General features: G+C 40.4%; 1 protein-coding gene across 1 annotated transcript in view; it reads left to right on the top strand.

Moving 5' to 3' along the window:
* Window positions 1–940, top strand: part of CEMIP2 (cell migration inducing hyaluronidase 2) — a 939,901-nt gene extending 938,961 nt beyond the window's left edge. Inside the window, exon 17 of the mRNA XM_044059182.1 lies at window positions 776–940. Within this exon, the coding sequence (XP_043915117.1) occupies window positions 776–940 (165 nt within the window). The remainder of the gene's footprint in view (window positions 1–775) is intronic.
* The last annotated feature ends 22,635 nt before the right edge of the window (window positions 941–23,575 follow it).

The raw sequence follows: 23,575 nt of genomic DNA, 5'->3' as shown, positions 1-23,575 counted from the left end.
AAGTGAGTTACCAGACAATGAATGGAATAAATTACTCATTCTTGTTGAATTTAATAGTGTCTGGCATTTGTAGATGACCAGAGTGTGAACTGAATTTGTGGCTTTAAGAAGTGTTTAAACAAATTGAGTGATGCAACAATAATACATTTAGTTTATAACAGAGTTATGAACCTTCATTAACAGAAAATTTAGTTGGTCATGAAGGGTTTGCATTCTCCATGTAATATGGATTTGTATTCCTGTTTGATGTCATACATATTTTATTACTCAAGAAATGTGATCTTAGTGTTTAAGCATTAGTTTAGTGGCATTTAACATAAATGTGTAAACTGTGTATTGTTTACTATTTTTGCAGTGACTATGTAGCAGAATGTTTAATATGAGCACAAGATCTTCACAGGACCTCTGTGTGTCTTCATTAAGGAGCAAAAACTAGACACATTCTAAAGTGCTTCCATAGTAGTGGTCACTGGTTTATCAAATCTATACTTTGTTAAAGGTCAGTTGTCACCTGTTGACAGAAGCGACATTTTACTATAGTTTATTAAAAGTGTTCAAACGTGAAGCTAAATATTGAACCTCAGCTGGGTTATGAGCACAGATACACAGATGAACAGCAGTTTGAAACATTGTCCTAGGACTTGTCTCACATGTTTCAGCCTATGCATAGCACATTTATCAAGTGGTCTTTTTTGTACAAGAAAACTGTTTAGGACAGTGAGTTAGCTAATCTTTACAAGTTCATACAGCTTAGCTTATTTTCTTTTACTCATAGGTGATTTTCTCAAGTGATCCTGAGAGGACCTATATCCCTGTCCAGGTAAAATCCCTTAGTAAGGTGGAGATTGATCAAGGAGACCTGGAAGCCTTCATCTCGGTGAGTGCATGTTACACTCAGTTTCTTTTTAACTTTGATGGCTTATGTTCAGTCTTGAAATAAAGTTAATCCATAGAAGTATTTTGCTGACTTGTGATTTTCTGGAAGTTTGTTTCTTCAAGCATATGCAGAGGTTTTACTTAATTTTGTTTTGCTGCTGGATTGTTGAAATTCATCCCAGGCATATTAGTAAGTAGAAATTGCTGTCATCGATTTACTGTACTGAGACTGCCAATTTTCACCTGAGCAAATAACTTTATCTGCTAACCCAGACAATCATTGAATGTTAGGGTACCAGAGTGAAATACAGCTGCTTGCTGCATCATCTTTGGAAAGTAAAGGGATGGCTGTTGCTATAGTTGTCTGTGACTTCTCCGTATTTGCATTTATTCTTTCTTTACTTAAACACATTAATGGTGCAGCTAGCTGAGTACATGAAGTTTGGCAAGATTAACTTTTTTCAAGTAATAAACAGTAGTGGATATTGCTACTATCATGGTTTTGAGGAAAGTCGAAATTTTAGGCCACATATATATGGGTGTACTTCAAAACAATACATTCCTACTTGCCCGAATCCAAAATGATCGAGATAACACCACCGAACTTGCATAGAACCGACACAACATGTCACCAAAGTTTTTTTTTTTTTTTACCAGGGAAAAGGAAAAGTTGGCCAGCACAAAACAAAAAAAAAACACAAAATGAATCATGTTAAACCCAATATAATATCCTGCTAAGAATAAGCCAAAATGAGTTTCGGTAACAGTACTGTTATGGGTAAATCATGTTATGTCTGAGTAGGGTTTTAGTAAGAATGTACACAGTGGTGATGTATTTATTTTGCCATTTCACCATATGATTAGATTGTCACTTGTACATCACATAGAACCTGAGTAACCCTAGTTTCTACTATCACCTACCCACAAACACACTTTCTGTTCCTGTGAGTCTCAGTCTGGCACTAATATGTGATTTTAAAAATATACCTAAATCTTTGCCATCCTTGCTAACTGATTTAAAATGGATGGGTTTATAAAAAGCTAGCAAGGCAACAGGCCATATGGGGTTTCATCTCAAGACAACATTTGTTTCTTGTCATTGCACCTTATTACCAATGCAAACTAGTTGCAGATTGAAATTAGACTTTACAGATGACAGGAAATGTTAAATTACTTTAGGGAAAAAACTTCTTAATACAAATGAAAAATTAATGTGAACTGATTTGTACACACCATATAATGCTACATTTGTTTTTCCATCAATGCGGGCTTCAGGCACCCTAAAGCTTGATCCCCATCGGTCCTGCAACTGCAGCACCCACTCCTTGACAAGGTTCCTTTGTTTGACACTCACCTGGAGAGCTCCAGAACACAGAAACTATTCCATGGTAGGCTTTCAGGGGTGCATCTGCCAACATTGCAGAATAGGATGTGACAAGTTGGGAAATGTCATACTACAGCTGGTTAGGGATTTTTCATTGGCCTAATCCCTATCCCCATGCTAATGCATTTATGGCATATATGAAGAGAGTGGGCCTTGAGGTGTAGACTGGAGTTGTGTCTAACCACTGTGACCATGCCTTCTTAGCTTGCCCTCCCACCCCAGCTCAATGATCCTTCTGTCATAGATTCATAGATTGTTACTACTCTAATGACCTGGGGAGTTTTTCTCAGCCTGGCCAAGTTTTCCTGAAATAATAATGATGTCCTGTATCAAAACAGGCACTGAGGGCCAGGCATTTATAAGCTACGTCTTTCCATAAGGGACATGGGTGCCAGGCTCGGTGTAAATTTCCTGTTCCCCATCCACTGCTCTCGGTTGCACGTAAACTGGGTAATAGACAAACACAGCTTCACATGGATGGGAGGCCTGTTCTATAGAAGGGGCAGTCTCTGGGACACATCGTTCTCTCTCTCTCTCTGGCATGTTCTAAGTCACAGACAAAATTCAGGTCCCTAGACTTTGTACTTCTGGTACTCTTTGACTTACAAATATGCAGGAGATTCACAAGTGTGGGGTTTGCAGATGCCTTGTGAGCCAGGTATAGATCACCCCATCAGTAATCTATAGAAGACTGAGTAGATGGAAACAGCTTTAACATGCTCTGCATAAGGCAAGTTTGGTATGCTTAGTATTCTTTTTGTAAGGAACCTCTGAAGTCACTCTCGTTGCTGCATATGCTTGGTCAGGTACATACTGATGGGAGCATTATACTCTAATTGGTCCGCTAAGGGTGGAGTACAGTGGGATAATGACCTCTTTGGGCCTAGACGCCATGCCCTTGTGTATAAGGTGCACAGCATGAAAGATTTCCTCACCACTGTGGCCACATGGTGGTTGAAGGTAGGGTTACTCTGTGCATGTATACTCAGATCCTTGCGCAATGGGTCGACCCTTAGGGGCATATTATCAAGATGGTAATTAGCCAGGATGCTTGACTTCTCAGAGTACAATTATGCATTTCTTAGAATTGAGTTTAAGACCATGGCATTGACACCATTTGTAAGTCAGAGGTGGACCTTCTTGAAGAATGCTAATGTCTGCAGGGGAGTCAATGATACCCCCAGCTTAAAATCATAAACCTACAGCATTTGCTTCCATTTCGATGAAATAAATGCCAAAAAAGAGTGGGCCCAGTACCGAGCCCTGGGGGACTCCTCTAGTAACTGGCCTATTGGTGGAGGTGGCCTCACCTATTTTGACTTCCTGGGTCCTATTACTGAGTTAGGGATTGGCTATCCAGCGGGTGATAAACCTAAATATACCTAAATTAGTTAGCTTGTTTATAATGCCTGAGTGGGATATTGTATCATATGTCTTGGCCAGATTTGCAGTAAGCTGTGTGCACAGTCTTACCTTCATTCAGTATTTTGTTGACCCTCTCAAAAAAAGTCCACCAGATTTAATAGGCATGACCTTCCTTTAACAAAACCGAACTATGATGAGTCCAGTGTTTTCAGGATATGTATGTCCTCATTTATCATGTCCATGATGATTCTTTCCGTGATCTTACATATGAGGCTGATAAGGCACAGGGGCCTGTTACCCTGATTAGTGGATGGACCTTTGTTTGTGCAGGGGAATGACTGCAAACCTCTTCCATTCCTTGGGTGCAAAACTCTGACTGTAGGCTGCAGTTGGAAAGTGACTGAAATGGACCAGAATGGTCATGTTTTATGACATTTATTAAACAACCTGGGATGTTATCAGGGCCCATTGATAGTGTTTGTGGCCTTGGAAAGTGTGTTGATGACCTGTTCTGTAGTAGTGCTTGGAGATTGTGGTATGTGGTATTTCCTTTGGACTGTTGGGGTGGGGGGTGGGGGGGTACGAGAAGAAATTTAAGCCGAACCTCTCAGCCAGAAGGTTGTCAGTGACCTCTGAGTCAGTGTGGGTGATACCATTTACAATAAGTTCTGCAGATTGCTGCATATTTTCCCTTAGGTTGCAAACATATCTGTAGAAAGCTATTTTTTCTTCAAATTTAGCCTTTGTAATATTAGTTAACCCTCTTAGCTGCCTGTTTAGATTGTTTGGGGGCTTTTAGTTTGTATGGTTTTGTTCCTCCTACGCTTGGCCAAGATTTTTTTTCTTTTGTTGTATAATTGATTCCTATTGTAATTCCAGCAGGGTGGCTTATCTTTGGAGTTTGGCTTTTTCTTAATACAAGTGGACACAGGTCACTCTATACAGCTATCAGTATGGCTGTACATAGATTTTGTAAATAGCTTGACATATGCTATGGTGTTTACTGGATTTGGTGGTGCTTGGAATTTAGCCAGAGTCGCTTAGTAGAGAGAAGTTAGCCTTGGAATAGTTCCTAAAGGTTTTTGGTTTTGCTGGATCCACAGATTTAATTTTTATTTCAAGCAACACTGCCTTATGGTCAGATCTGACAAGTGAAGACATTACATTGGCTGTATGTATGGTAGGAGAATGGACAACTGTTCCAGGATGTTGGTATTAACAAAGTTTAGGAATCGCTGGGCTTGTGCATTAGAAGTGGTGTACGATTCCCAATTTGTAGAGGGGTAGATGAGATCCCCCATGAATGTTTTATTTGTTTGAATGGTGAGAGAGTGTACGTACATTGATTTCGGTATGGGCTTTCTGAGTCATGGAGGGGGACCTATAGGTTGCAAGGATATGACAAAAGACTGTGTGTATGTGAATCGCAGATGTTTGGGTTTCAATGGGTCATACACTTTAACTAGTCTGGATGCAAGGCTGGTTTTAATACAGACTGAGACTCCTCCACCTTTAGTTTCCTCCTGTGCAATAGCTGGTCTAAAGGTGTGAGAGGCATATAACTTTGCATCACTGGGCTATTCTCCACAACTTTAAACCATGTTTCCATTACTACACAGATGTCTACACTCTCCAGGGAGAGAAAGGCTTGTAGGGAGTGGAGTTTCTTCTTAAGACTTCTAGCATTGAGTAGTACCACCTTCAGTCAGATATTCCTTCATAGTTTTAATTAAGTCGTGAGGTTCATCAGTTTGGCATGGTCTAAAAAGACACATTATGGGGGTAGAAAAGGTCTTTGCCAGTATGTGAAAGCCCAGGGGCTATAAGTGCAGACCATCCCTGGCAAAGTAGCCTGATCTGTTAATCATGGGGACCAGATGGCGTCCCAGGTTGCGTCCCACATGAACCCCAAGAGGAACTAATCCCTCAAATAAAACAGCTATACAGTCTCAGCCTCACTACAGGATATGTGCCCACAGAATGGCGTACAGCAACAGTGGTCCCACTCCACAAAGGTGGAGCCTCTACGGACCCTGGAAACTATCGCCCCATAAGCCTGACTAGCTTAGTCTGCAAGGCTATGGAGAGGATCATCATGGAGCTCATAAACAAAGACATTGGGGACCTACAGACACTAGATCCTACCCAGTTCGGCTTTGTCAAGGGCAGATCCTGCCTTTTGAACCTGGTTGACTTCTTTGAAACAGTCACCAAAGCCATAGATGAAGGGAAGGTAGTCCACACAGCCTATCTGGACCTTGCAAAGGCATTTGACACAATACCCCACTCGGGCATCATAGATAAGCTATCCAGCTTAAATATAAACCCCTATGTCACAAGATGGGTCGCAAACTGGCTCAAAGACAGAACCCACAGAGTGAGAGTTGCTGGAGCCATGTCAGACTCGAAACCGGTCACAAGTGGCGTCCCACAGGGTTCTGTCTTGGGACCACTCTCTTGTTCGGTATATACTTTTCCGAGGTACAGGCAAACGTGGGAGGACTATGGCTCACCAAGTTCACAGACGAATGCAAACTGGGCGCCATAATCAACTTTCCAGGTGACACAAACATCCTTCAAAAAGGTCTCACAGAGACAGATAACTGGTGCCAGCGCCATAGTTTAAAGCTAAATGCCAAAAAATGTATAGTCATACCCTTTGGCAAAAACAATGTACCCACAAATTACCACATAGGTGGAAACCCATAAAGTACAGAGAAAGTTATTAGGGACCTGGGGACCCAAGTTGATAGCAATCTCTCCTTTGAAAACCACATTGCCAAAGTGGTTCGAAAGACCACCTACATAGCCCACCTCATCACGAAGGGTTTCACATCTAGATCAAGAGAGGTAATCGTGCCCCTTTATTCATCCCTCATCAGGCCCATCATAGAATACAATGCCCCTTTTGGGATGTACTTTACCCGACACCTGCAACAATTAGAAAGACCCCAAAAGTATCTCACCAAGAGGATCAAGGGTCTCAAACAGATGCCATAAACTCCAGCTCTACTCAGTTGCATACCGCCTACTTCGAGGCGATCTATGCCTGACATACAAAGCTATGTCAAATCCAGAATTAATGGACATGCTCCACCTCAGTAAATCTAAATCCCTTAGAGCCACACGCTCGAGGGACTTGAACCTCAGCACAGAAATAAATTGCTGGAGGGACAGGTTCATAACCCAGAGGCTCCCTTCACTCTGGAATAGAATTCCAGTTCATGTGAGGCAGAGCACCTCACTGAATCTCTTCAAGAAGAATCTCGATAGGTGGATGGGGGATCGTAGGTTTGTCCCAGGGATTACTCCCATGTCACTATTAGACAAAGGCACAGTAAACTAAACCTTAAAAAGGGCACAGTATACTCAAATCAAGGGGTGGCGTAAGCCATACAGAATCGGGCTAGGCTTATAATTGCCTCAGGGCAGATAGCCTAGTATGAACCTATGAACCTATGTCCTCTCAAACTCTCAAATATTGTACCTCCATGGATTGACACCAGCCAGTTGTTAAAATAAATCCTTTTCTGTTGGTAACATGGCATTATCCTTGGTGAAGCTAGTATACTGCTCAGTGCTAGGCCCATACCTGCCTGAGACACGAAGTCAGCAAGCTTGATATGTTCGCTTCATATAGTCAAGGGTGATATGTCCTCAGGTCATCAACACGCACATGGAGTATGACAGGGTCATACTGGTACCTGTGTTTCAGTGACCTGAGTGCCTGTGCAATTTGACGGATCCTATCCCTGGAAAAGGTAGCCAATTGTGACTCTTTCTCCTTACTCAGTAGGTGAGGGGGAAATCAGTCTGCCTCACTATAGAAACACTAATGACCAGGAAAGTTGGCTGTGTGTGCTGGTTTGCCTTAAGGACTTGGCCATAGAGGCATTGGATACAGTATTAGTTTGTATAGCTGTAGGTAGTGTTTTAACTGAGTGCTTATATGATGGCTGAGGACCTCAGAAGTTTTATGTGTAGGTCTTTACCCTGTGCAGTAGGCATGGTGCAAGTGTCACTGACGACCTCTGTGGGACTAGTATTGGTTGTATGACGGTTTTGCCACCAGTGTTAGTGTATTTATACATCTTGCATACTTGATCTGTTTTAATAAGAACAAGTGTGATGTTAATGTTCATATGGCATTTGCTACAATGCCTCAGAATACCCATCTCAACTAGATTAGCCATAGAAAGAGTCGGGAAGTACATATCCATGGCTGTTGATTTACTTGGGAGGATTGAAGGAAACTTAAATATTGAGTAGGTCAATAAGACAGGTAACTTGGGCTCAGCTATGCACAAATTAGATGTTCTAGTAGTTAAGGAATCTGTTTAGACAGTAATGCCACAAGAGTGTAGACCACAAACCTACTTAATGTAAAATAACTGGTTTGGAGCCTAAGCGCTTAAACCAAAGCTAAGGCACTTTTAGAATAACAAACAGAATAAGCCTTCCCACCTAAGAAAGGTGCAAGCTACCTCTCCTGCTACAAGAGTGCATGCCACGAATATTCCTTATGTAAGATAACAAGTTTGAAGTCCAAATGCTTAAATTAGAACTAAGAGGCTTAGAATAATGGTTACAGTGTAATCAGGCTCCTTTGAAGCAGTAATAAATGCAGCAGATTAAATGCAACTGAACATTTTAAGAAAGTGCAGCAAAAAGCTAAATGAAGTGGGAAGAAGCAGAAATACAGTAAAAGCAGCTGAATAAAGTGCATTTTTTTTCTTTTTTTTGTTTTGAAAGTGGGAAGGTAGTAAAGAGAAGATAATTCAAGTTTAAGAGACTAAGGAACAGTTTATCTCTCGGCGCTCGGTAAAATGAGATAAGATGAGACTAGAGGAGTGTCCAAAATGAGATTTATAGTAGGAGTTTACAGTTCAAAAGCCACCAAGTTTAAAAGCACAAAAGCAGCGGGACAAGTGGATGGGAGAGATCATATGCAGACAGAAATCAGCAATAGTCAACGTGATGTGCACCACTGCTACCAGTATGTGATGGCCACCAATATGTGTCATCCCCATAGTGGGCCAGTAATCAAGGAATCTAACTTGTTGCCACTGACACTAGAAAGGGACGTACACTTGGAATACAAATTGATATACTCGGTATTTCCAGATGCAGACCTCTCTGCATCAAGTACAATTTCCCTTAAGAGTACACAGGACTCAGCCCAGGTTCTGGATATCTCTATATCTGTCTTCCTCCAGGCACCCAATAAAACTCCCCACTGGTACAGCTGTAGGGTTAGGTCCTCAGCCAGGTGTCCAAGCCAAGTCCTCCAGCACCTTCCCTGTAAACCTAGTGCTTCGTGTCTCTGCCCCAAGTAGCTGGCACACAGATACTGAGAGATTTAATTTGTCACACACACCTGGGAAATGCTGGCACAGATGTACCTGTTGTGCCCCCTTCTGCCTAGAATATAAAGTAGTTATCACTGCCACCAGACACTTTACAATCAGCTACACTAAGGCCCTTAACAAAGGGTTTCCAATTATACTGTGTAATAGTAATACTAATATAAATGGTAGTAAATCAAGATGGTTAGGCCTTCTGAAGTGACCCACACAGTATCACCAAATAAATATAAGTGCTCTCAAAGGTTAAATACTTTCTGCAAGGATCAGCCACAGTAAAAGTTTTAAATATGTTTAATAATAAATAATAAAAGGACATGAAAATACTGAATATATATTCACAGTAAACCTACAGAGTTCAGATCACAGGAAATATTGAAAAGAACATTGATGGGGCAGACTTCAACAAATAAAGAAAAATAATATCTAGACTAAGCTTCACTATATTCCTGATTGAATCCAAGAGAATTCCACTGTTCCCTTGTTAAGTTAGTTACTACCACAAGGCAAGATGCTGTGGGTGAGTAGTCTTTCTAGTAAGGGTTCCCAAACTGAGTAATCAATACTCTGACGGTTCTGTTTGTAATATCTAAAGTATAGTTTCCAAGAGGGCTGGCATAATGACCTCATCTGGTCACCTAACTCTAAGTTCTTACAGTATTCCCCTATGAAGCTGAGACAGAAAGTTAGCACAGAAGAGCACAATACACATCCAAATGTTGATGGCAATGCCTGGGGCCTACCTTCTTTTTATTGAGCTAATGGACAAAGGCTGTTCCCCAGACCCAGCATATCCGGTCCTACTCATCACTGTGGGGTGCCTTTTAATGATTTAACAGCTCATTTACACTTCCCTTATTTTTCTTAGTTAACCTCTGCTGTGCCAGTATCCTCTATTAAAACATGTGCATTTAATTCAGCTGAAATAAAACATGCACATTTCTCTTCATTTGAGGAGGGTGCACTGTTGATACATTTCAACACAAGCCAAGCTCACAAATACATTTTCAGCACAAGCATCTGTACAAAATCAGTTTGATATACAAATGACATACAGTTATAATACATTTGTAGCACAAGCATCTTGTATAAATCAGTTTGATATACAGAGGGCATACATTTCTTTACAAAACTCCCGCTGGCACTTGCCCATGTCATCACAGTCAGGCAAAGAACAGCACGTCAAGCAAACACTACAGCTATCCTCCACCAGAATTCCACAAGAGGAACCACCCAACACTTCCCTCCCCAGGATAAGCACATCCATTCTCCCCTTCTGTGCCATCAAGGTTCCAAAGCAACCAGTACACTCAGGTCACAAGGGGCATCGCAAGGGCTTTATCCATTTATGCCGGAAGCATGGGAGTAATGCTACTTTTGCTGTAAGAGCAAAAAAATGTATAATCATTCTTATAAAATGCTTTTTCCACTAGGAAATAGCCATTACCCTTAATCAGCCAGTGTCTGATGAGCATGTTGTGAAACCTAGTTAAATAAACAAATGTAAAAATAAGAGTGTGACAGTGATATTAGGTAGATAAGGTCTGACTAACTGAAGGTGTCCTTTGTTCAGATTTGCAAGGTAATTTCAGTTTGTACAACAGAAGTACAAAATGCTACAAAATGGTCAGGTTGCAGTAGATGCAGCTTAAATTAAGATACTGTCATGGAAGAAAGTAAGGAAAGTAGCACACCAGTAGTCATGAGAATAATGTAACACATAGAGCATGCTGATTATGCTGATATTCAGAAAAAGACAAATCAATTAAATGCTACAGTGGAGCATGCCCTGACCTTAAAAGATTTTAAGGTCATATCCCACACTATGCGGTAAAATTTGCCAGTACAAGTGATAGCTGCAGAATAAAAGATTTGTTTCTGCCTCCTGTTTGTCATTAACATGGCCCTGACTTCCTGTTCTAAACCTAGAAAGTTACTAGAATAACATGACATGTGTGCCTGATTTACTGAAGGATACAAAGTCTGAAACCTAAACTATGCCTTTATTTAGTGTCTTCAATTCCAAGTAATTTGCACGAAAACCATGAGGAACAAACATATGTACCCGTGACCCTTATGATGACTAGTACAGTTGTGCCAGGGTACTCACCGTAACAGTAGATGTTTGAACACAAGAGTATTATATTAGTAGGAGCTCCCATCCTTCACCCCTGGCTTCTTTTCTGCTCTCTCTCTGTAGTGTAAAGTGAATTAAAGCTGATAATGCACATTTATTTATATTTTACATGTGTATGTAATAGTATTTCTGGTTTAATACAAATGTACATCATTGACTATTTAAAGATGTGTCTGTACCATAATTCACTGTAATTATAGATGTGTGGGCAATTGGGTGTGACTTGCTAAAGTGTTAATATCATTTATGATGTGCTGCCATGTTCATTATAATAAAGTTACCTATTTATCAGCTCTGTGCTGAACACTGACTTTTCTCAGGTGATCCTAACAAGAAGCAGTTTGTATTTGGTAGCACCACTTGTCACGATGCCAGGAGTGGGATCTTCTCAATGGAAGAAAACTGAAAATGCTTTCGCAAGTTACAAAACTGCACCACACCATGCTGAGTAGTTTGAAAATCCTCAGAGATAGTCTCCATTACAGAAAAAAATGCAACATTACCTTACAAAGTCCCTCATTTTACAGAATTTAAAGTGACCATTGTTTCTGCTGTGATGAAGTTTTAACACACCAAGGCTATTTGACGTCTTGAACTATTTTGAAGACATTCCCGAAGAAGAGAATTACATACTTTTTGTATAGCCATGAAATTAGATAAGGAATTAGAAGAACTCCTAGTAAACTTACCTTTGCATTCAGTAGACTAGGAGGTGGAATTTATATACAGCTCATTTGCATTTACTGAGGGCCAGAGTATTGATTACACAGTAATTAGTAAGCTCAGTGAACATTTTGTGCCAAACAGATCTGCAATTTTCACAGATGTGTGCTAGCAGAGGGCAACACTATAAAAATGTTTGTGAGGTAATTGTATGAACTGGTAGAAAAGTATGGTTTTAATAATATTAAAAGTGAACAAATAAAAGACAGAATTGTTGTTGGGCTGGTTAATATATGGAAGTGTCACAAACGTCCTAGCTTTGAGTTAATGTTAATTTAGCCAGAGAGACCGAGTTGATAAAAAGGCAAAATGCTATCTTAAACATGACAAACCCCCGGATTTACTAATCTTCCTTGTAAAACTAGATTAGTCTTACATGGAAGCGCCAGTCTAAGAGTATGACGGCAGCGCGCCATGCACATTAATGAGAGCGCGCTGCCTCAAGTCTAAAGCTTACACGGAGCGTGGACGAGTATAAGGGGCGTGTCGGATTGCTGAGCAGTCCAAAAATCAACGCCCCTGCAATGAAGAAACGCCACAATTTCGAGTTACATGAGCGAGTCTGCTCACATGTGCACAATGTAACACTCCACTCCCCCATATGTTAAACAACTGACAAAATTAAAAATAGAGAGTTTTTTAATTTTTTTTTTCATCCGATATAGCTGCCCGTATTTGCGCATGTTTGCGCCGGTTTGCCCATTGCTTAGCTACAGTTAGCAGCTTAGAGACCAGAAGAGGATAATAAGAAAAATATATGCAAATTAAGCAAAATAGCAATATTATAGTGGTTAGAGCCTTTGCGCAAAGAGGAGGCATTCCCGGTTCGAGTCCCACTACTGCATGTTCCATTTTCTGTAGGAAATCTGTATACAAAAATATTTCCTGACATTTTTTATGTATAAGTTTTGTAAAACGCATTGAAATGTTAAATGTAGTAGTGAACAAATTACATATATATGAAGGTGAAATGGTTATGCATTCTGAGGCATGAGTACCCTAGTTTAAGCAATATAAAGCACTGCTAAGCACATTTTACCAGTACTGAGCATATTTAAAACCAGTTGCACATAGCTGCGCAATGTGCCAACTAGTGCAACCACAACGTATTTGCACGTAGCTGCGCACCGCACTAACCAGTGCAACATCGAGCAACGTTGGGCAAAGTCGGGCAAAGTTGAGCAAAGTCTGTTAAACACGGCCACACCTCCTTTACTGTACCTTAACCAGTCAGGTCTGCCCAGTAGGAAAATAAAAAGCAGTGACAGGGCTCAAACTCAGTATACTGTGCACTATAGTCACAGTACTTAACCTTTAAGCCATGACAGCATTTCATAAACATGCACTTTCAACAGACACATATCTATCAAAGGAATTTTAAACATTGCCAACATCAGCTAGGCAGGCGTGCCTACATCTGAGTTTTTCCAAAAGTGGCCAATCACAAATAAGTGCGGGAAATGAGGCATATTTAAACTCCACAGGCAGGAATACTTGCTATAACTGGTTGTAGCTTCCTTCTGCAGTCAGCATGGCCGGTGTTGGAGAAGGCACTCAATTTAGAGCGCAACGCTGGGGCATTGATGAGTCCAAAGTAATGGTTTGGCTCCTTGTCCACAATCATGAGGAAAGACTCCTGTGGGGCCAGTACCAGGGTACCCAATATAAAATGGAGGCCTGGAACAGTCTTGCCCGTGATCTCACCAGTGCCACTGGTGTTTCTCGGACTGGTGAGGCACCATTATTCTGACCTGAAGCGATGTAGGGAGGATCAACTGGACCAGTGGATCCAGAAATCCTGTGCGATGCCTAATGCCCCAGGACTGAGTAAGTAGCCATTGTATTAAGTAGTTAAGAATTTCTATGCTTGTCTATATGGATAGGTATGTCTCAATATCATTGCATTTACTTCACAGCTGCAGGTGTCTGGGCTATGAACCAGCAAGCCCATGAAGATAGGCTGCAAAGGCTGCATCATCAGGCAGGTTAGTAATTATTCTGCATGTACTGTTACATAAAATAAATGAGAGCGCCTTCAAAAAGTGTTTTAACCCAATAAATAAAGATGTAATAATCCTTTAATAAATGTATAATTCCTGGACTGTGTCTGTGTAATTTTCTTTGATATGTTGTTGTACTGTTGCATTCTACAAATAGTAGTGTTGTATTAAGCAGTGTCAACCCACACTTGGGTAGGCCCATATAACATGGATGAAGGGAGTGCCAGTAGCTTTTATGCATATTTACAGCCCTCAACTGCTTGGTTCATGCCCAGCATGTACAGGTTAATCTGGCACATGAGTAGCTTGGTATTGTGTTCCCCAGAAATGTCAGTGTGCTGCCAGAAATGTAGGGAGTTGTTAACATATAACTGATACTTTCACCTGAACATATCTAGATAATTATATGAAAGTAGAGCTGTCAGTGTACCATCTTAGCAGTAGTGTGTGTGAGCAATTCTCAAAATATGTTGCAGTACCATATGCATCTTGGACAGTTTGTATGTAAGATATACAGCTCATGTATATAATGATCTAGCTAAATCCAATTACACAATATAAGGACATTGAATGGTGTAATAATACATGTAAGGGACATATAACTGTACTTTATAGGAATGTAGTGAAAACTAGAAGGATATATAAGTTGTTAATTGAGTTACCTTTTTCCACCTACTGTATGTGCATAAAAAATGCAATTCCATACCTCATTCGGTATGTCTAATCTCAAAACATTTGTTGGGACATATGTCCTATCGGTTTATAAATATTTGCATTTATTTCTATGCATGTGCCCTGTTAAAATACCACAATATTGGAGGCCTGTTGCAATCAATTAAACCTGCTTGCTGTTGTAATGTCCACTATTCTATATGTGCATGTGTTATGCTTGCTTTTTAACTGTTGAAAATCTGATGTGTTGGGTTAATGGGAATACTTCTGCATGCTGTTATAACTAATTGGGAATGCTGTTGACTATTACTAACCCATATCTTTATTAAACTCTCAAAAACATAGTTCGTATGAGAAGGCCGGTCCCACCTCAGCTGGCCATGGCACCTAGTACCAGCAGATCTGGTGCCCAGCCTGGGACCTCCTCCTCCGTTGGCCCTGTGCCACCTTCAAGTGGAAGCTGTGCAGGGGATGGGGCTTGGCCCCCCCCATGCAAGCGTGGGTCGGAGGAGGGGCACCTATCACCCTTCGAACGGCCCGGGCTGTGGTGCGTAGAGAGATTGAATGTTCTGTTGCAGACCCTCTACGCCAGCTTGAGGCCCAAGTGGTGCAACTCCCCTGTCAACCTGCCCCTCCTACACAGCCCCCAGCACAGCCATCCTCTGGGCCGTGAAGGTGCAGTGGTGACTGCCCATGGGTGGGGACCTCAGTCGCACTGTTTCCATCTGGGGGCTCATGAGCTTGTGATTTCCAAACATCCCTCCCCGCCAAAGGTGTTCACCCAGCACATGTGTCATATACCACCCCTGTATGCGTCTTGTCATGTTTGTTTACCTCCCCAAATATACCTACTTCCCCTACCCCACATTCCACTCTCACCTGAACAAAAACAAAATTACGCCCCATACATAGCTGCCCATTTTGCACACATTTCCACTGGACACATTAAATGTTATTTAATTGGCATTACAACATACTTTGTCCTCACCCCTCTCTCAGGGGTTGAAGGTTTCATATCTACCTCCAAATTTATTGCATATGCACAGCTGTTGCTGTTGAAGAAATGGACAGCTATGGACCTTCCCTACATCTGTCCTGCACATCCCGAGCTATTTTCCATACTGTCCTTCCGTCTTTGTGCCCCTTTTTCACCACTTTCCTATCTCCCCATTTTTCTTTTCTTTCAAAGAAATGAGCGCGAGGGTTAGCTGGAGTAAGCACTATTAAGCAGTATTAGTGGATTTGCGTGGGTTTGCGTTTAGCTAAGCATTGCTAAGCATCACGCAAACCTGCTTACAACTGCTTAAAAGTGCTTTAGTCACTCTGTATGTGAGGGCCCTTGTTCTGCTCAGGAGCAAAATAAAACACCTCTGTAAGTCTCGAACCCCGGACCTTGCACACACTACACAACATGAAGTACCACTAAGCCATGGTAGATATACATCAAGTTGGTGCTTAAATAATTATATCATGCATCAGAATGAGTGAATGTAAAGGAAAAATAGGAATACCATACCACGCAACTTGTTCTGTGGATGTTGACCAGCAGTTGTGGGATTACATTACATGACTGTGATAAGAGAAGCAGCCATTCTAGCAGGAAATAATGTTACACCATCACTTTACAACCCCACACAGTATCACAGCAGGACACACACTGGCATATCTGTTTAGGGCAGAGGCCATACCTCCCAACTGTCCCTAATTTTCAGGGATGTCCCTGATTTTGACACAAATTTTAGCTCTGTCCCTCTGAATACAACTGACTTTGGCCAGAAAGGTGGTGAATTACACTTAATGAATAATGACAATAATTAAAAGTTAAACACTTCTTTTACTTCAGAAAAGGTGTGAAAATTCAAATGCCCTGATTCTCTCAATGTCTCGACTTAAGGGCACTAATATCAGAAAAAAGGTAGCTGCTCTGTGGTCGAGTCTCCCGTCAAATAACAAGTAGTAAGTAGAGAAAGTTCACAGGAGAACTGTATGGCAGGGCAATATGCTCCGCATAAAATACGATGAAAGTTTTAAGCAGTTTCAGTAACACACAATGTCAGCTGTGCAGAATACACAAACACTCCGTATTGAAGTGGCAATGTAGTCTAAATATATAATGCACTGGTCATAATAGTAGGCAGTTTTCACTTCACCAATAAATATTCCAGGAACGATGTAAAAAGCCAAATTCTTTTAATGATTCAACAATATGGCAAGCGCTTTCACCCAAAAGGCTTCCTCAGGCCAAAAACAATCATTTTAAAATCACTGGTTTAAATACACCAATTAATAATGACATCACTTCCTTTTAGTCATTTAACAAACAACATCTAAAAGTGACATGATAAAAATACGATAAAATTAACTTTTCATTTAGCTAATATTTATAGATATAAACTATCGGTGGCAATAGTTAAATAATTTTATGTCAAAGGGCTTTATTATCTCATATTCTAACCCTTGTATATACACACATTAAAAACAGTACCTGAGTGTCATCATTCAATGTAAAGTGTAAAAACACAAAATTACATTATGACTTGCTAGTGCTAACTCAAATTGGCAAATATTATAAATATCATGAGAAATAGCTAAATTTAGGTTCTAAGCTTCTTGCCTTTCAAAATGGGTCGAAGGGGTACCCTCTCATTCAACCCAGGATCCCGGTCAGCTCTTACCCTAATGATCCATTTTGTTTCGTTCTGTTCAGTCCGATTCTGAATATCACCCCTCCTGATTGTTGGCTGATTCATTTGAATTACCATAAATGTAAATTTATGTTCTACGGATGTATCCAGAATGTGTTTGGATAGTGCATTTTTATCTGATTTAATCCGTATATTGTACAAGTGTTCCTTAATTCTATCCTTAAGTCACCTGTCAGTCTTGCCCACATAAAAGGCTGGGCAAGACCCACAGGTGGCCAAATAGACAACGTGTTTGGGTATCACAGCTAGCCTTAGGATAGAATTTGAAATGTTGCAAAGTAACAGGATGCACAAACATGGCTGTATGATCTATAAAACTGCAATAATTGCACTTCTGACATGGCCTAGTTACATCAGACGGACCACCAGACTGAGATCTAGATTCAGTTCTATTAGAGCTACACAGCATCCTATATAAATTAAGCCTTTTCTTATATATAAATTTCGGAAAATCACCAACAACTTCACAAATGGACGAATCAACTTTTAAAATAATCCAATATTTCAAATAAGCATTTCTTATAGCATTGACATCTTGTGTAGGAGTCCCTCATCAACTATATTATTTTTATTAGATAAATTATTTGAGTCTTGAATACTATTGTTTCTATCAGCAAAATAAGGGTATGCCCTACCCTTTCTAAGTGTATCTACATCCAAAAGTCCCTCATTAATTTCTTCAGGACGATATCAGCTATCAATAAATTGTTGTTTAAGACTAAACAATTCCATATTATATCTTGCATCAGTAGAGTTCAATCGGGATATCCGCATGGCTTGTCCTTTGACAATGTTCTTAAAAATAAACCTAGGGTGCATACTGGATCTATGCAGTAATGAATTTCTATGACATGATTTCCTGTACACACCAGTATTTAAGAGACCATTGGGCAGTCTCTCTACAAAAACATCTAAATATGAGACAAAATTCTCTGATGCCGTCATAGTAAATTTCAAATAATGGGTCAATGAATTCACCTGTTGTAAAAAATGATTTAATTCTGCCCCTTCTGATTTCCATATGAGAAAGAGGTCATCCACAAAGTCTACATAAAATCTGACATGGTCCTTAAAGCTATTAAGTGTGAACAAACACCTCTTCTCCCAATCAGCCATAACAAGATTGGCGTAGCTGTTGGCACATGAAGTGCCCATAGCTATGTTATCTTTCCGAATGTAAACTTGGTTATTAAAAGTAAAAATGTTATTGGCTAATACTATCTCCAATAATTCACATAACGTATCAGTATGAACTTCAAGTGATGCTGAGTTTGCCTGTGAACACCTGCGAACACTTTCTATTCCTTCATGATTCGGGATGGTAGTAAAGAGAGACTGGACATCAAGTGTAACCAGCCAATATTCATCATCCACAGATGCAGCTTTCATTTCATCATATAACATTAATAAAAATTGCTTAGTGTCTCTTAATATATATGTATATTTATTTAGTATAGGTCTTCATTTAGATTCCAGATATAAAGATATGGGTTCTGTGATCCAGCCTCGCCCTGCGACAATTGGTCTCATGGGTGGGCATTGGGGATGTTTATGTATTTTCTACACACCTTGAATACATGGTACCATTGGTTTACTCATAGAACAATAATCATACAATGTGTCATTAATCCTCCCATTACGATGGTATTCTAATAGAGATAAAGAGACTCTATTAATTATCTTATCTATTTGATTTAAACCTATTTGGCTATAGTAATGAGTGTCACTCAACATATCAGTCATGCTAGAAATGTATCTTTCACTGTCCATAATAACTATGGGACCCCCCTTATCTGCTGGTCTAATCACAATGTTGGGATCATTCCTTAGTGTTTGTAATGCTAGCCTTGACTTGGGAGGTAAATTTCCATACCATTTTTTATGTCTATTAATCTTGTCAAGTTCATGCAGTTCCTCTTCTACTAATTTTGAATATGCATCTGTAAGTGGATGTAAATTAAACACCTAGTATCACTCATATAGGTGAGATAGGAAATGCTCATGATGATGTGATTGAGTCAACGGAAGGACCAGTTCCATCCAATGGCCCAATTGATGGACCTAACCTAGGAGATAGGGTGGTTAAAAAGAAGGTTTTTCATACTAATAAAACAAGTACAATAGGTCTGAGTGAAATGGCCCCTTTCCCGATAGCCGATTTTCGGAGGGGAGGGAGGGACCGTTCCATGAGCAGGGGGAGAGAGAAGAGACGGATGGTCGAAGAGGAATATGTAGGCCCAACATTGAAAAAAATGTGGGAAAAGGCAACCACTCACTGATATGGAACATCTCTAGTAGACGTCTTACTGATGAAGAAATTCATGTCTTAGAAAAAGGGCTAACTTTCATACCTTCCACCAAGAGTGATATTACAGACTCAGTGGTGGATCTTAAATTATTTTGTTTGAAATATCCAACTAAAATTGGACTTTGGTAAATCAATTTTAGTTAATGAAGAACGAATTTTTAAAAAACCCAGTACGTATGTACCTAATTTACAATGATGTCCACAGCAAACAAGGATGATCTCCATCTTGGAAAGCTGAAAGGGCCACGCCTACAGGAGTCAGCAATTTATAGTGCTGGGTTGCTGACAGTGATTACTGCAATTACTACACAGCAGGCTGCATGCAATTAGCAAATGGTGGCCACTGATTGGTGCAGAGGCCATCACATGCTCATGTGCAAATTCCTACAAAAGCAGGCTGCAATCTCTGCCAACAAACTCAATCACTCTATTGCAGAGACTGACAGAGAGAGAGAGTCACAAAAAAGGAAAAAGAAATATTACCAAATCATATAAAGGAAAGGTATGTGACACATATGTATTTACTGGCATGTAGTAGATATTATTGAAGAATAGTCTACATAACGTGAACCATTCATATGTGGCAGAAGTACTTCTTTATGCAGTGGGACATACCTGTGAAATGTGTAGCTCAGCATTAAATGTCAAATATCTGATACATGTTGTCTGTGTTCTGTACAGTAGTGTGGCCAATGGCTGTTTGGGGGATTAGCGCTAACATTATATAAACATAGGTGTGACAGAACAACACATGCATGATAGTCCTGTTAAAGTGTAGCTTAGCATTGGCAACTGCTGTAGCAGTCTAGTATGCTTATCTAGCATCTGTTGCCATATATACCCCCCCAATGTTAGTGTGTGTTCATATGTGACACTTGTTTGTGTTGCAGCAAGGCCCAACAGTTTAGCTGTGAGGTCCAGGGACTTACGACAGTGTGGACCTTGTGTGTGTATGCCACACACATACGGAGAAATATATGTGTGTCATATATATTCACATCTGTTTATGCGCATAGAGCAGGGGATATATTGCAACTGTTGGTGAAGGGGGGAGATATATATGTTGAAGGTTAGTATGTGCATATTTGTATGTAGGTTTTATTGTGCAGCAAACAAGACAGCATACAGTGCTGGTATATGACATGTGGTGGTTAAACACTGTGGGTGGTTTGTTCAGTTTGCAATGTTGAAGCCAGTAAGGCTTGCTAAAGCTACCTGGGCTGTGAACACCTTCAATGCATTTATCCCAAGACTGTGCGATTTTATTACATTACTGTACACCTTACATCCTTTGTATAATTGATATTCCCACTATGAAAGGTGAAATGTATATGTGCCTACATATATATGTATATGTAGACGAATGGGTGTGTGTGTGTGTGTGTGTGTGTATATATATATATATATATATATATATATATATGTGTATACACACTCATACACACCTACATCCACTTGTTGCAATAGATTCTCTGTACTGTTGACTGACTGTGATGGTCAATATATTTGTGAATACATCAAAGATATGCATCTGTGGGATAGCTTAGTTGGAAACTGTTTATCTTGGTATTATGGGTCCTTGCTTTGATCCTAGCAAAAGCTGTGTATTCTGTTGCTAGGCAGAACAAGTGCTATTGCATACAGTGTGATTAAGTCCCTTGGTTTTAACTAGGGTGTGTCATTGGGGGCTAAAGCACTACATCTATGATTACTGATTGGTACCGATGTTGAATGCAAAAACTGTGTGTACTGTAGTACTACTTGAAGCTATGGGCCTGTACAGCAAAGTATGGTGTATGTCCACATTACTTGCATCCACTGTTTTGTGTGGTCCCTGTATTCATCACAGATTACATTTCTCAAGATTAAGGTTGTGTAAGTACTGACACACAGTACTGTATAGTACACACTGAAAGCTTATCTAGGTTGTCATACCTTTGTGTCCTGTAATTATGTCTGATGTGTGTGTGGGTATGTCTGTAACATGTCCTTTGACATATGTGTGGTAAAACATATAACTGCGTATCTAGCAACATTCACAGTGTACTACAGCAGTATGTGACCTATATTCCCAATTGTGCACATATTTTGGCCATGGGTTTGGCATTAAAAAGTTGTGTGGTATAATAGTAATACATTTACTAGACCTTACACTGATTGTGATGGATGATATATTTCTTTACACATCAGCTTGATGTATATCTGCTGTGGCTAGGTGGTGCATCGTGTTTCATACAGCCAGGTACTCTTGTATAGTCTTGTATAGTGATTTTATTTTGTTGCTGTGCAGAACATGGTTCATTAGATAGAGAGCGAACAAGGCACTTTCAAGCAGTTGTGGGGTGAGCAGTGATAAGTGGCAGTTAGTGTTTCACTCTGTTAGCTTATAGGTTGCTATATATGTCAGTTCAGTGATATCTGTACTGTATAATGTTAAATGTGCCATATGACTTGCTCAGACATATTTTTGTCTTCCAGGGATCATGGCCCAATACAGGAACCCCAGTTACAGTAGTGCTGAAGATGATATCATTACTAGCAGTATGATTCAGCACTACCGTCTCTTGTTCTCACGAACCAGCCAGGACCAGCAGGAGCATACTGCAATGTGGCAAGATGTCCGCAGGGTCAATGAGGTAGGCCTGCATAACTGGACATATGAGCAGGTACGCCACCACTGCAGTGATCTTCTCAGACATGTCCGTCAGCGTGCCGCTTTTGTGCGTAGACAACAGCTTGCAACAGGAGGTGGTGTTAATATCCATCCCCCCCCTCACCAGAGTGGAGGAGCTGCTCCTGAGCCTGATAGCACCTGCCCAACAACAGCAGCAGCAGACATACACCATGATGGAGGTTGGAGCCACCCAGCAAGCACACATGGAGCATGCAGGTAACATGGCATATCTGTAGACTACTGTTATCTGTATTGGTAGATCATGCATATGTGAGATGTGGAGTGTGTCATTCAAAGATGTGAAGCCTGTTGTTGTGCAATACTGATCATTTGGAACATAATCTGTAGCCTGTGAATGTAAACTGTTGTACTGTAAGATTGCAAACACATAGTAACAATGCCACAGTTGTGGCCACTGGCAAACTGTCTCATCTCTATGTAGGTCCCTGTGGGGTGACATCAAGGCAGCGGACAGATGCTGGTGAGTGTGTTCTACATTTGTTATTGTAAATAAAAAGTGCGTGTCATAGTTAAGGTGGAGGCCATGTACACATGTAACACACCTACCCATAATGCATGCTGTGCATGTTTGGTGTAAGACCACGCACATCTCACTAATGTGATTAGCTGCCTCAAACAGATGCAATACCCAGACCATCTCAAACAAATGTGGCTAGACTGTAGTGACCATTGGATAGTCATAGTTGATACTCAACATGCACATAACATACACATCTATGTCATACACAGAGCATTTTAACATGCTACACATAAATGATTCCCAAACCCTCTGTAAAGACATACTCCAGTATCCAAAATCTCATCCGCACATTACACATAATATACCTGAGGGGTACAGGCCTATCTTGGGGCATTTAAACACTCTGCAGCACACTACACATTCATGTCAGGGAATGCTTCTTATTGGCCTCTTTACAAACTCACGTAACAACTGGTTGTAAAATGGTGAATTTAGCCAAGGTAGTACAGTTCCGGCACAACATGATTAGTGCTGGTTTGTGAAACATTTGTAGCCTTGAGTGACCACCTGATGCTTCATGATGATGGCCTATGGTACTATATCCCATCCAGTTAGTGTAACCACAGTACTACACATAGCTTTCATTGCTATACACCTTAATGTTGCATGTGTGCACACATATGCACCTCTAAACAGTATGCATACCAATCACCATTTTGCAGAACTGACACTTGTATGTCTTGTGATGCTATTGAGTGGCTAGGTCATGAGACACATATTGGGTATGTGTAGTGTTTAAATATGCAGTTGTGTTTTAGCATGCCATGTCATGGATGAGACTGACATGTCCACAATATGATCTACACTCACCATAAGTACCGTACATT

Source organism: Protopterus annectens, chromosome 17.part0 (assembly GCF_019279795.1).
Source record: "Protopterus annectens isolate FY-2018-M chromosome 17.part0, PAN1.0, whole genome shotgun sequence".
Lineage (NCBI taxonomy): Eukaryota > Metazoa > Chordata > Ceratodontiformes > Protopteridae > Protopterus > Protopterus annectens.
The sequence above is the reverse complement of the archived record's forward strand: the minus strand, read 5'-3'. Positions and strand labels throughout refer to the sequence as shown.